The 10,215-nt window shown below is 46.0% G+C and overlaps 1 protein-coding gene across 1 annotated transcript; it reads right to left on the bottom strand.

Annotated features, from left to right (window-relative positions):
- Positions 1-106: 106 nt before the first annotated feature.
- zgc:110699 (uncharacterized protein LOC325371 homolog) lies at positions 107-9,286 on the bottom strand. Its single transcript, XM_056301117.1, has 6 exons — positions 9,206-9,286; positions 8,734-8,790; positions 8,222-8,295; positions 3,324-3,462; positions 2,414-2,507; positions 107-224 (listed from the first exon to the last, which is right to left on the bottom strand). The coding sequence occupies exons 1-6, from the start codon at positions 9,276-9,278 to the stop codon at positions 107-109; spliced, it is 555 nt and encodes a 184-aa protein (XP_056157092.1). The 5' UTR covers positions 9,279-9,286.
- Positions 9,287-10,215: the final 929 nt, after the last annotated feature.

Here is a 10,215-nt window from a genome sequence, read left to right as displayed (position 1 = left end):
CGAGGCTCTGAACTCTCAGGATACTTTAAGATCCACGAGGTCTTTGAGTTTGTACCCAAAGGCAAACAGTCACGGTAATCCCAGCCCGCACCACAAGTCACCCCTGTCAGCTAATTATAACGACAATAGGGAATGAAAAACTCAGATCGAACCTAATGAGCTGCACCACTGCTGCCTCTACAGAGACCACGGCTTCTGCCACGGACAGCTCCTTGAAACCACACCTGCAAACACACACACACACACACACACACACACACACACACACACACACACACACACACACACACACACACACACAGAATTTAATCAGTATGAATGCTGTATATTTAAGTAACAGAGATAAGAATTATATGTTATAAACTTGCTGAACTTCGGCAAAATGTATTAAATCATTATTCTTTATATATGGAGTTTTCTTTTGTGCTCCTCATATTCAAACCTGGCATCTTTCATTTAGCGCCTCCTAGTGGTGACGGTTGTGGTTAAGTGCATTACGCGGGTGGCGTCTCTGTCTCTTCTTCACATGACTACAGAGTTGGTATGTTGTTCGATACAGCTCAACCCAAAGATGGCTAAAAAGTGTTATGAAACTGCTGAAGGTGCAATCCAGTTACGGCAACCCATGTACAAATGTATGCACAACATTGTTCCGCGCTACATGATGAAACGTTCACTCAAGCTAATGAGGCGTGTAATGGCTGCCATTGTTCTCCACTAGCTAACACTTGCTAGCTAACATATACTGGCTAACATTCACTAGCCAACACTTGCGAGCTGACACTTGCTAGCTAACATGCTAGCTAACATATACTGGATAACATTCGCTAGCCAACACTTGCTAGCCAACACTTGCTAGCTAACACTTGCTAGCTAACATGCTAGCTAACATGTGCTAGCTAACATTTGGTTAAATGTCTCTATGAATAGGGCTGCAGTTGAGCTGACAGTATACGACCACAACATCTATATGTTTATTTTGATTTGTTTTGCTGAATATAATATGATGTAGTTATATTCGTTTCACACGGAAGTGCGGAACAGTCTATTTGGGTGTTTGTCTACCTCATAGAGTGTGTTATTAAGTGCAGTATGTCCTGTCCTGAAACGGGTAATGACTGCCTCTTCCTTTCGGTTCCTGTCCAGTTTTCTTCCCAGTCCAACATATTTCTACATGCCATACAGATGTCTACCTGTACTGTTTATGTCCCAGTATTCTTGCCATACTTTTTGCATTTGTCTCTTTATAATTGTTTGACCCAGCTCAGCTTTACTGAGCGGAATTTTACTGATTGTAATCTGGCCCTGTGATGGCCTGGCGGCCTGCCCAGGGTGTCTCCCCGTCTGTCGCCCAATGACTGCTGGGATAGGCTCCAGCATCCCCGCCACCCTGACAGCAGGATAAGCGGTTTGGATAATGGACGGCTGGAACAGCATGACTGGCTAACGGGTCGGACCCTTTAGTTGACTGGTCAGCGCAGTCGCCCGTGGTGCGGGATACCTGGGGTCGCGTCCCGGCTGCGGCGGATTCCCGGCTGCCCCCTGAACTCGCTATGTTGGTGTCAGAAGTGGGATGATGAGACCATACGGCCATCGGAAGCGTGGGGGAGCTGATATGCTGAAGCGCGGGAACGCGCTCCCCAAAGGAGAGGAGGGGAGAGGAGAGGAGAGGAGAGGAGGGGAGGAGAGGGGAGGGGTAGTGTAACGAGCATGAATGACTAGACTCGCTAGCCGGTTTATCTAACGGGTCGGACCCTTTAGTTAGTCGACTGGTTAGTGGTTAACGCAGTCGCCCGTCTGACCAAAGCAAGGGGGGTCACATGTACTTCTGTCTGTCTGGTATTCAGTCTGTATGTTGCTGCAAATAATTACATTCAGTGTGAAAACTTGACGTTCATTTGGTCAGCGTGTTTCACACAGGGGCGAAGTTCTCAACTTTAAGTACTGTATGAGTACGAGCGTTGTAGGTTGGCAGTATCCATCCATCCATTATCCCAACCGCTTATCCTGCTCTCGGGGTCGCGGGGATGCTGGAGCCTATCCCAGCAGTCACTGGGCGACAGGCGAGGAGACACCTATTGTGTTTAGAAATCACGTCAGGACACAGCGCTGTCGCTCTACACAACCGCTACGTTGCATTCTTTATTTAGCCTGACACAGCATCACAGGCAGACCCGATCAAACAACCCAGAGCCCGCAGGCATCACCAATCGATCCCAGCACAATAGAACAGCACCAAATCAAATGCAGCACTGTCGATGTGTGCAGACATAACAACACCCTGGACAGGCCGCCGGGCCGTCTTTTGCACAAATTGCACGTATGTCGTCACCTGTGAAGGTATTTCTTTTAGACTCATTTCAAACTTTTTTTGGCCATTTTTTGTAGTACTCTTTAGTGAACACACAAATACCTGAGATCCTTGGCTAGTTTCTCTCCTTCCTCTGTTGTCACTTCTCTACCTATCTCCATATCTGCTTTGTTGGCTATCAGCACTGTAGGAGCAACTGGCGGAACCAAACACACACACACACACACACACACACACACACACACACACACACACACACACACACACACACACACACAGGAACAGACAAAGTGTGTTTGTATACAGATTACATAATCAAGAGGGGTCCATCTGTCTTGTCTTGTTGCAGTGCTCATGTGTCCTACACAGCATATAGGATAATAGGATCATCTAACGAGCATGGAACGAAAGTGTGTGTGTGTGTGTGTGTGTGTGTGTGTGTGTGTGTGTGTGTGTGTGTGTGTGCGTGCGTGCGTGTGTGTGTGTGTGTGCGTGCGTGCGTAGGTGACAGTTGACACAAGGCACAGCTTTTAGCGTGTCATGCAAGCCGGGACTGAGGCAGAGCAGAGACACACAAAGCTCCCAGTACACCCAGTACACTTACAGAATGTTCCTAGTACTCAGAGAACGGCAGGACACACTGCTCTTGGTTCTGAGAAACATGAACTGATGATGTATTTAACTGCTACGTCCAAGGGCGCTCACGACTTTCTCTGCCTTTGAGTTAGTTAGCTAGCGAGTTAGCTTGGTGGTTAGTTCAGTAACTTGGTCATGAAAGTTTGGTCTCCAAGTTAGTCAGTTAGCAAAGTATTTGGTGGGTTAGCTAGCAGGCTAGCTAGCTAGCTAGCTAGCTTCTCCTCTCTGGCGTGGCTTTGACAGTTTGTAGATATTAGTGGGTTAGTTATTTAGGGATGACGTCACCAAGGCTTCCTCGGTGGAGTGAACGGGCCTTTTTAAAGACCGGTCATCTGAGTGGTGCGTTTGTCTCCTGACTACTTAGTGAAGAAGTTACCGAGGCTTTGTTTGGTATGATCTATCAGTTTCTTCAGTCCTGGGATCTCCAGGAAGCTCAGCCGCTGTGTGATGGAGTAGAGGAGCAGGAAACCGTCGGCCCAACGAATGGAACATTCTAGAGAAGCCAAGGAACTGTCCTAGAAGGAGAATGAGGCAAGAAACCGCTCAGTACAGACATTGCGATGCATTGACACTAGTCGATGTGTGCGTAGCTGGTTGCTTTCCTATTGGAATGGGGCACTCGAGTGCCACCTAGACCAGTGTTTCCCAACCGGGGGTCCGCGGACCCCTAGTGGTCCGTGGTGTAATTGCAAGGGGTCCGTGAAAATAAAATATCTTTAAAAAAAAGATCCTATGACATTTATAGGAATAGGATTATTTTACTCAAATGTGACTGAGACCTTTATCTACCTAAACTATAAAGGGTAACAGGACTTTTTTCTCTAATTACATCTGTTTCACAAGTGTCATTTATTGTATTTTAATAAGAGATCTCGCTCCCGTTTGCATTGTTAAAAGTTACTGCATAAAAATTCTGTTGTTGCATATATCTGGAAGTTACTGAATACATATTCTGTTTTGTTACATATATCTGAAAGTTACTGAATACATATTCTGTGTTGTTACATATATCTGAAAGTTACTGAATACATATTCTGTGTTGTTACATATATCTGAAAGTTACTGAATACATATTCTGTTTTGTTACATATATCTGAAAGTTACTGAATACATATTCTGTGTTGTTACATATATCTGAAAGTTACTGAATACATATTCTGTTTTGTTACATATATCTGAAAGTTACTGAATACATATTCTGTTTTGTTACATATATCTGAAAGTTACTGAATACATATTCTGTTTTGTTACATATATCTGAAAGTTACTGAATACATATTCTGTGTTGTTACATATATCTGAAAGTTACTGAATACATATTCTGTGTTGTTACATATATCTGAAAGTTACTGAATACATATTCTGTTTTGTTACATATATCTGAAAGTTACTGAATACATATTCTGTTTTGTTACATATATCTGAAAGTTACTGAATACATATTCTGTGTTGTTACATATATCTGAAAGTTACTGAATACATATTCTGTTTTGTTACATATATCTGAAAGTTACTGCATAAGAATTCTGTTTTGTTAACTATATCTAAGTTACAACTGAAAGCTCTTATTTTTGCCCCAAAGAGTGAATAAATGCTATAATGCAATTTAAAATGCAGTTTCTACTGTTTCTATCAAATTGCAAACCCCCTCCCCCAAGATCAGGTGGAGGGGTCCTCAGGGTAGATCAAAAATACGCAGGGGGTCCAGGACCCCCAAAAGGTGGAGAACCACTGACCTAGAGGGCAGTGCTGGTTTAACAAAACAAGAAATCTTGGACACAAAACAAATGTAACCTACAAAAAGACTCATTGGCCGTTCATCAGGGGTCGACCCACTTTAGTCGGGCGGAAAATATGCTCGGTTACACGCACACGCACGCACACACACGCACGCGCACACGCACACGCACACACACACGCACACAAAGCTCAAATAGAAGGAGGGAAGAAACCCTCAGTATGTGTTTGCTTTGTATTTTGTTCCGAGTCGTTTTATCTTCCCTTCTGTGTCGTGGCTGTGAGTGTCCTGCGTTGGCTGCTTTGTGAGTTTGGTTTCCTGCGTTGTCATGCTAGCAGTTAGCCTTCCATGCTCGACTTAGCATCGGTGGGCCGTTCAGCCCCGCGGAAGCGGTGGATGCGCTGGGATTGTGGCGATGTGCACGCTGGCAGCATCACGAGCTGTTGCAGAGTCGGTAATGGGACGTCCCGCGCGCAGGGGACACAACGCCACCGGCTGTTCTTCTATCAGTGTCTTTCTATGGGAATCTTCAAGTTGCAATTATGACATGCCACATGGACCCGCCAAACCTGGTCCCATGCAGCACGTCACAACAAACATGCTTCACACTGCCAGACGTTTCTGTGGTTGAGTCCGGTGGAAGAGTTGATTAGTGGATAAAGAGATAACGCAATGGAGAACGAGGGAATATACAGCTCTAAATTCTCTAGTGGCAAGTAACTGTTCTGCATCTTTTTCTCTGAGGTTTTTGATGATGCAGTCTTTTGACCCCGCAGGGAAGATGGTTAGTTTTCAACAGTTCACATAAATGTAGGTTAACGTTTACACTTGGCGTCCTTCTGCAGTCTGTATGCAGACGAGTTCCCGGATGAGAACAAGCCCATGTTAACGCAAGGTGTGCATTGGAGCTGCCAACATGGACATGTTCCTGACAGGACCGATAGAAAGGTGACGTGCTCCATGTCCTCATCCTACATGTGTGATGCTTGCAACTGAGACTGGAGCGTCATCAATGGAAGACATATTGAAAAGTCTGGCAGAGAGGTTAAAGACAAGGTCTGAGAACTTAGAAATCCCCAGACATGTTCTCCGGGTTTTGAGGCGACCCATTACTGATGTAATGACACCTGCTGGCCCCTAGGCTCCCCTGTCACTGTCCACAAGTGGCCCCCTAGTCATAGATCTTCCACTTCCGGTGTGGGAAGACGGCGGGGCGAATTGACATTTGTGGCGGCCTCACCCAGCACCGTCCATGCAGTGTCTTTGTCCACGTGTGCGTCTAAGTCAGAGGGGGGGTCTGACAGGACGCGGGGCAGGCTAAGCTAACTGCTAGCCCATGCAACCAGCGGTGCCAACAGTCATCCTGGCTGGCGTTCGTTCCCTCGGACAGTGATTTTTTTTGTTTCGTTTTGATATAGTATGTGTTAGTTTGGATATGTGCGTTCTTGCAGTTTTTGCATATGTGTGTAACCGAGCGTATTTCCACCCGCTGCGGGATTCGAACCAGGGTTGTACCGCACCACGAGGCGACATCGCTAACCGCTCGAACAAAGGGGCCGACCCGCTGGCCAGTGAGTGTTTTAGTCGTTTGCATGTGTCTTTGTGTTGCAGTGCTGTGGGCTGGGGGAAATAATGTGACGTGTCATGTCATGTCATGTCATGTCATGTCATGTCATGTATACAAGCACATGAGATGAAAGGACACAGTGTTCCTGACATACTAGGGCAGCACACCTGCTGCTGTGTTCTTACTTCAGTGCTCATAGAGCAGTGTTTCTCAACCCAGTCCTCAAGGACCCCCTATCCTGCAGATCTTCATTGTAACCCTGCATAGGTAGCCCTGCTTGTACTTATTCAACCAGTCATCTCATAGCACTTAATTATGCAAGGTGTGCAAACTCGGACATTCATTGCTGATTGGTTGAATAACTACAAACAGGTACCTATTCAGGATTGCAAAGAAAATCTGCAGGATAGGGGGTCCTTGAGGACTGGGTTGGGAAACACTGTCATAGACGAATGTGTTCACACCAAGTCCACTTACATTCAGTTAGTATTTCTCTGAAAGTATCTCTCAATTTATTGTGTGTTTCCTTTTGCTGATCATAACAACAGATGTTGCATTTCATTTCCCCCCAAAATATGTACAACAAATAACGTTTTTTGGTCACGCCTATCAATTAATTTAAAGTAATTTCGAAGAATATTACATGAACAAGATTTTGTAACTGATTTTCATTTTAAAATATCAGGATGGAAGATACAGCAATAGACATTTTATACTCAGGTCTCACAAAATTAATATTTATATTGGGTAGCCTAACTGGTGGCATCCATCCATCCATCTATCTATCTATCTATCTATCTATCTATCTATCTATCTATCTATCTATCTATCTATCTATCTATCTATCTATCTATCTATCTATCTATCTGTCTCAATAGAGAGCTGTCTTGTTTGATACTTGAGCAGCACATTAATCAGCCATTAAACGTCAACAGTTGGTCTTACTTTGTGGGTCAAGTTAAACACAGTGAGTACATTATGCAGGACAGCCTTGAATTCAACGTGTTTGACATTGAATGATATCCATCATTCGGTTCATGACTATCTCCTGGATAATTACACCTACAGTCCTTCCAGCGTGCTTCACATGACAGCAGTTAGCCTACTCCTAATGTGTAGCGTTACAGTACGACGTTTCAGACATGTTCGGATTATTTGCACCAATGTGTACTTTGTGTCCCTTTACTACATCTCTCATTTGTTCTGTTATTTGAAGCCATTTGCATCATTATGTTTAATAGGATGAGTTTCAGTTTAGCACAAGAACGACCGGGATTTCACTCCTACCTAAAACGACCACGGGCGGTCAAAATGACCGCCGGTTTTTAAACTCTATACTGTGTCAAGATAAATAGCCAGTTGAGATATTAATGCATTACACATGTTAGTGTGTCTGTTATGAAACTAACCGACATCAAAATTAACATTTTAACAACTTTTAACACTATTTTTTCAAACCATTTAAAATGGGCGGCAGGTCTGTATCTTTTCTGTCTTTTCTTTCTCACAAAGTTATTGAACTTTGAAAATCCAAGACGGTCATAACGCCTTGGTGGCTGAATCTCTCAAGCCACATAAAGACTACCATGAGCATCGTCAGCTTCCTCGACCTCAACAAAACCTTCTCTCTTCCTGGTCAAGTCAGGTCAGTTGTATTTGTATAGCCCAGTATCACAAACTGACAGTGTTTCTCCCAACAGTGTTTCTCCCGACTTTCGTGATGGCATCACGTTCATCAATCTATCGTGATACCACCACGATTATGACCTGATTTACGTGACGTGGTCACGATCTGATAGAACCCTAACCCTAACCTTCGTGACCACATCACGTAAATCAGGTCGTAATCGTGATGGTATCACGATCGAAAGTCTGAGTAGGTTTCCCCAGAATTCATTAAATAAGATCACAGAGCAGGAAGCATGGAGTGACAAACCACAATAGAAAACCAACAACACCAAAAGCCCACCTTACAAGCTGTGTCCAGAACCTCCAGGTCAACAGCCACCTGGTCCACCGTCCTGAGACACCTGTAGGTTATTTCTGCAGTCACGCACGCGCACACACGCACACACACGCACGCACAGAGTATATTAATAAAAGAGAGGAGGAATGACTTCTGGAGTATTTCGTTAATTTCGTGCAATAAGTTAGTGTGACGTGTTCGGCCAAATGATGCGCACACGGTGTGTTGCTCCCAGAGCAATGTGTTTTAGGTGATGTTGACAAATCAGGACGTTATTACGACAATGTCGTCCAACTGCCATGCACACTCGTCAAACCGCTAGTTTGAGAGCAGGTCTGGCTGCTGGTCTGCTTTTCTGCGTGTCCTTTATGAAGAAGCGCAGCACTCTATTAGCAGCGTCCTCTGGCTTTATGTGGCCACGTTCTCTTTTTCTAGCTTACACGTGCGCGCACACACGCACACACGCACGCACGCACACACACGCACACACGGGCGGAAGTGTGGATGGTTGTTACCCTTTTTATGGTCATAGTCCCCGATGAAACGTTTGGTTAGGAAACGGACACACAGCGCTGGAGACACAGAACAGATAGTGTCACCGGGATCAAGTTCCATAAAACACTCAACACACGCATAAACACACGCATAAACACACGCATAAACACACGCACGCACACGCACAGACGTTCACTGGAAGTTTTCTAAAGTACACTTATATACACACTAAAAGAGAAGCACACGACTTGCTACCCATGCACAGAAAGACACAAACAGGGGAGATAGCACTGCAGGAGACTGCACACAAAGTATAACACACCCGTACCCCACATGCAGGAAAACACCGCGGGGCACCCACACAGCTCACGCACACGACCTGTCTTCCCTCCTATCCTGTGTGTTATTGCTTGCACAACAGTGTAGCAGCTTGTCTGTTCTGATCTTCTCCGTCTGCTTGCTCCATGTCTGCGTGACCACCCTTCACTGTACCTGTCTTTCCGGTGTTGTGCATCCCCAGCACCAGCAGTTTGACTGAAATCATCTTCCTGGCATCCGAGTCCATCAGCAGCCCCGCCGTCTCTCCCTGCATCAAAACCCCGAAGGAGGAGATGTAGGGATATGAAAGGAGGGGAGGGGAGGGGAGGGCGCTGAAGGGGAGGGGAGAGCAGAGGAGAGGGGTGGTACTTATTGGACGAGCCGGTCAAAAGAAAGTCGAATGGGTTTTGATTGTTGAATAGTGGATTAAGGCTTTCCGCTCACGGCTCTTCGCTGTGAAGTGACTCTGATGTAAACTAAGGTTTATCTTGAAAGTCAAAGTAATGACGTTCATATATTAGACAGCGTCCCCGGAGAGTTGGGGATGACTTGTTGCCTCAAGGGAAGGAGTTCAAGTATCTCGGGATCTTGTTGACGAGTGAGGGTAGGATGGAGCGGGAGATTGACAGGCGGATTGGTGCAGCATCAGCAGTAATGCGGACGTTGTACTGGGCCGTTGTGGTGAAGAGGGAGCTGAGCCGGAAGGCAAAGCTCTCAATGCACCAGTTAGTCTTGGTTCCAACCCTCACCTATGGTCATGAGCTTTGGGTAGTGACTGAAAGGGTGAGATGGCGGATACAAGCGGCTGAAATGAGTTTCCTCCGTAGGGTGTCTGGGCTCAGCCTTAGAGATGGGGTGAGGAGCTCGGACATCCGGAGGGAGCTCGGAGTAGAGCCGCTGCTCCTTCACGTCGACAGGAGCCAGTTGAGGTGGTTCGGGCATCTGATCAGGATGCCTCCTGGGTGCCTTCCTTTGGAGGTTTTCCGGGCACGGCCAACTGGGAGGAGACCCCGGGGTAGACCCAGAACTCGCTGGAGGGACTACATGTCCAGTCTGGCCTGGGAACGCCTTGGGATCCCCCAGGAGGAGGTGCAGGGCGTTGCTGGAGAGAGGGACGTCTGGAGTGCCCTACTTAGCTTGCTGCCACCGCGACCCCACTCCGGAGAAGCGGCTGATGATGAGAT

Source organism: Lampris incognitus, chromosome 21 (assembly GCF_029633865.1).
Source record: "Lampris incognitus isolate fLamInc1 chromosome 21, fLamInc1.hap2, whole genome shotgun sequence".
Taxonomy (NCBI): Eukaryota; Metazoa; Chordata; class Actinopteri; order Lampriformes; family Lampridae; genus Lampris; species Lampris incognitus.
Note: the sequence above shows the minus strand (reverse complement) of the source record. Positions and strands in the feature narration are given on the sequence as shown.

Bases quoted from the DNA above. Each gene is read 5' to 3' on its own strand.
- zgc:110699 (XM_056301117.1), bottom strand. From the start codon at position 9,278: ATGGACTCGGATGCCAGGAAGATGATTTCAGTCAAACTGCTGGTGCTG. The intron at 8,296-8,733 runs GTAACAACCATC...GCGTGACTGCAG, and splicing joins GGACTATGACCATAAAAAGG to AAATAACCTACAGGTGTCTC. The intron at 2,508-3,323 runs GTAACTTCTTCA...TGGTTCCGCCAG, and splicing joins TCATACCAAACAAAGCCTCG to TTGCTCCTACAGTGCTGATA.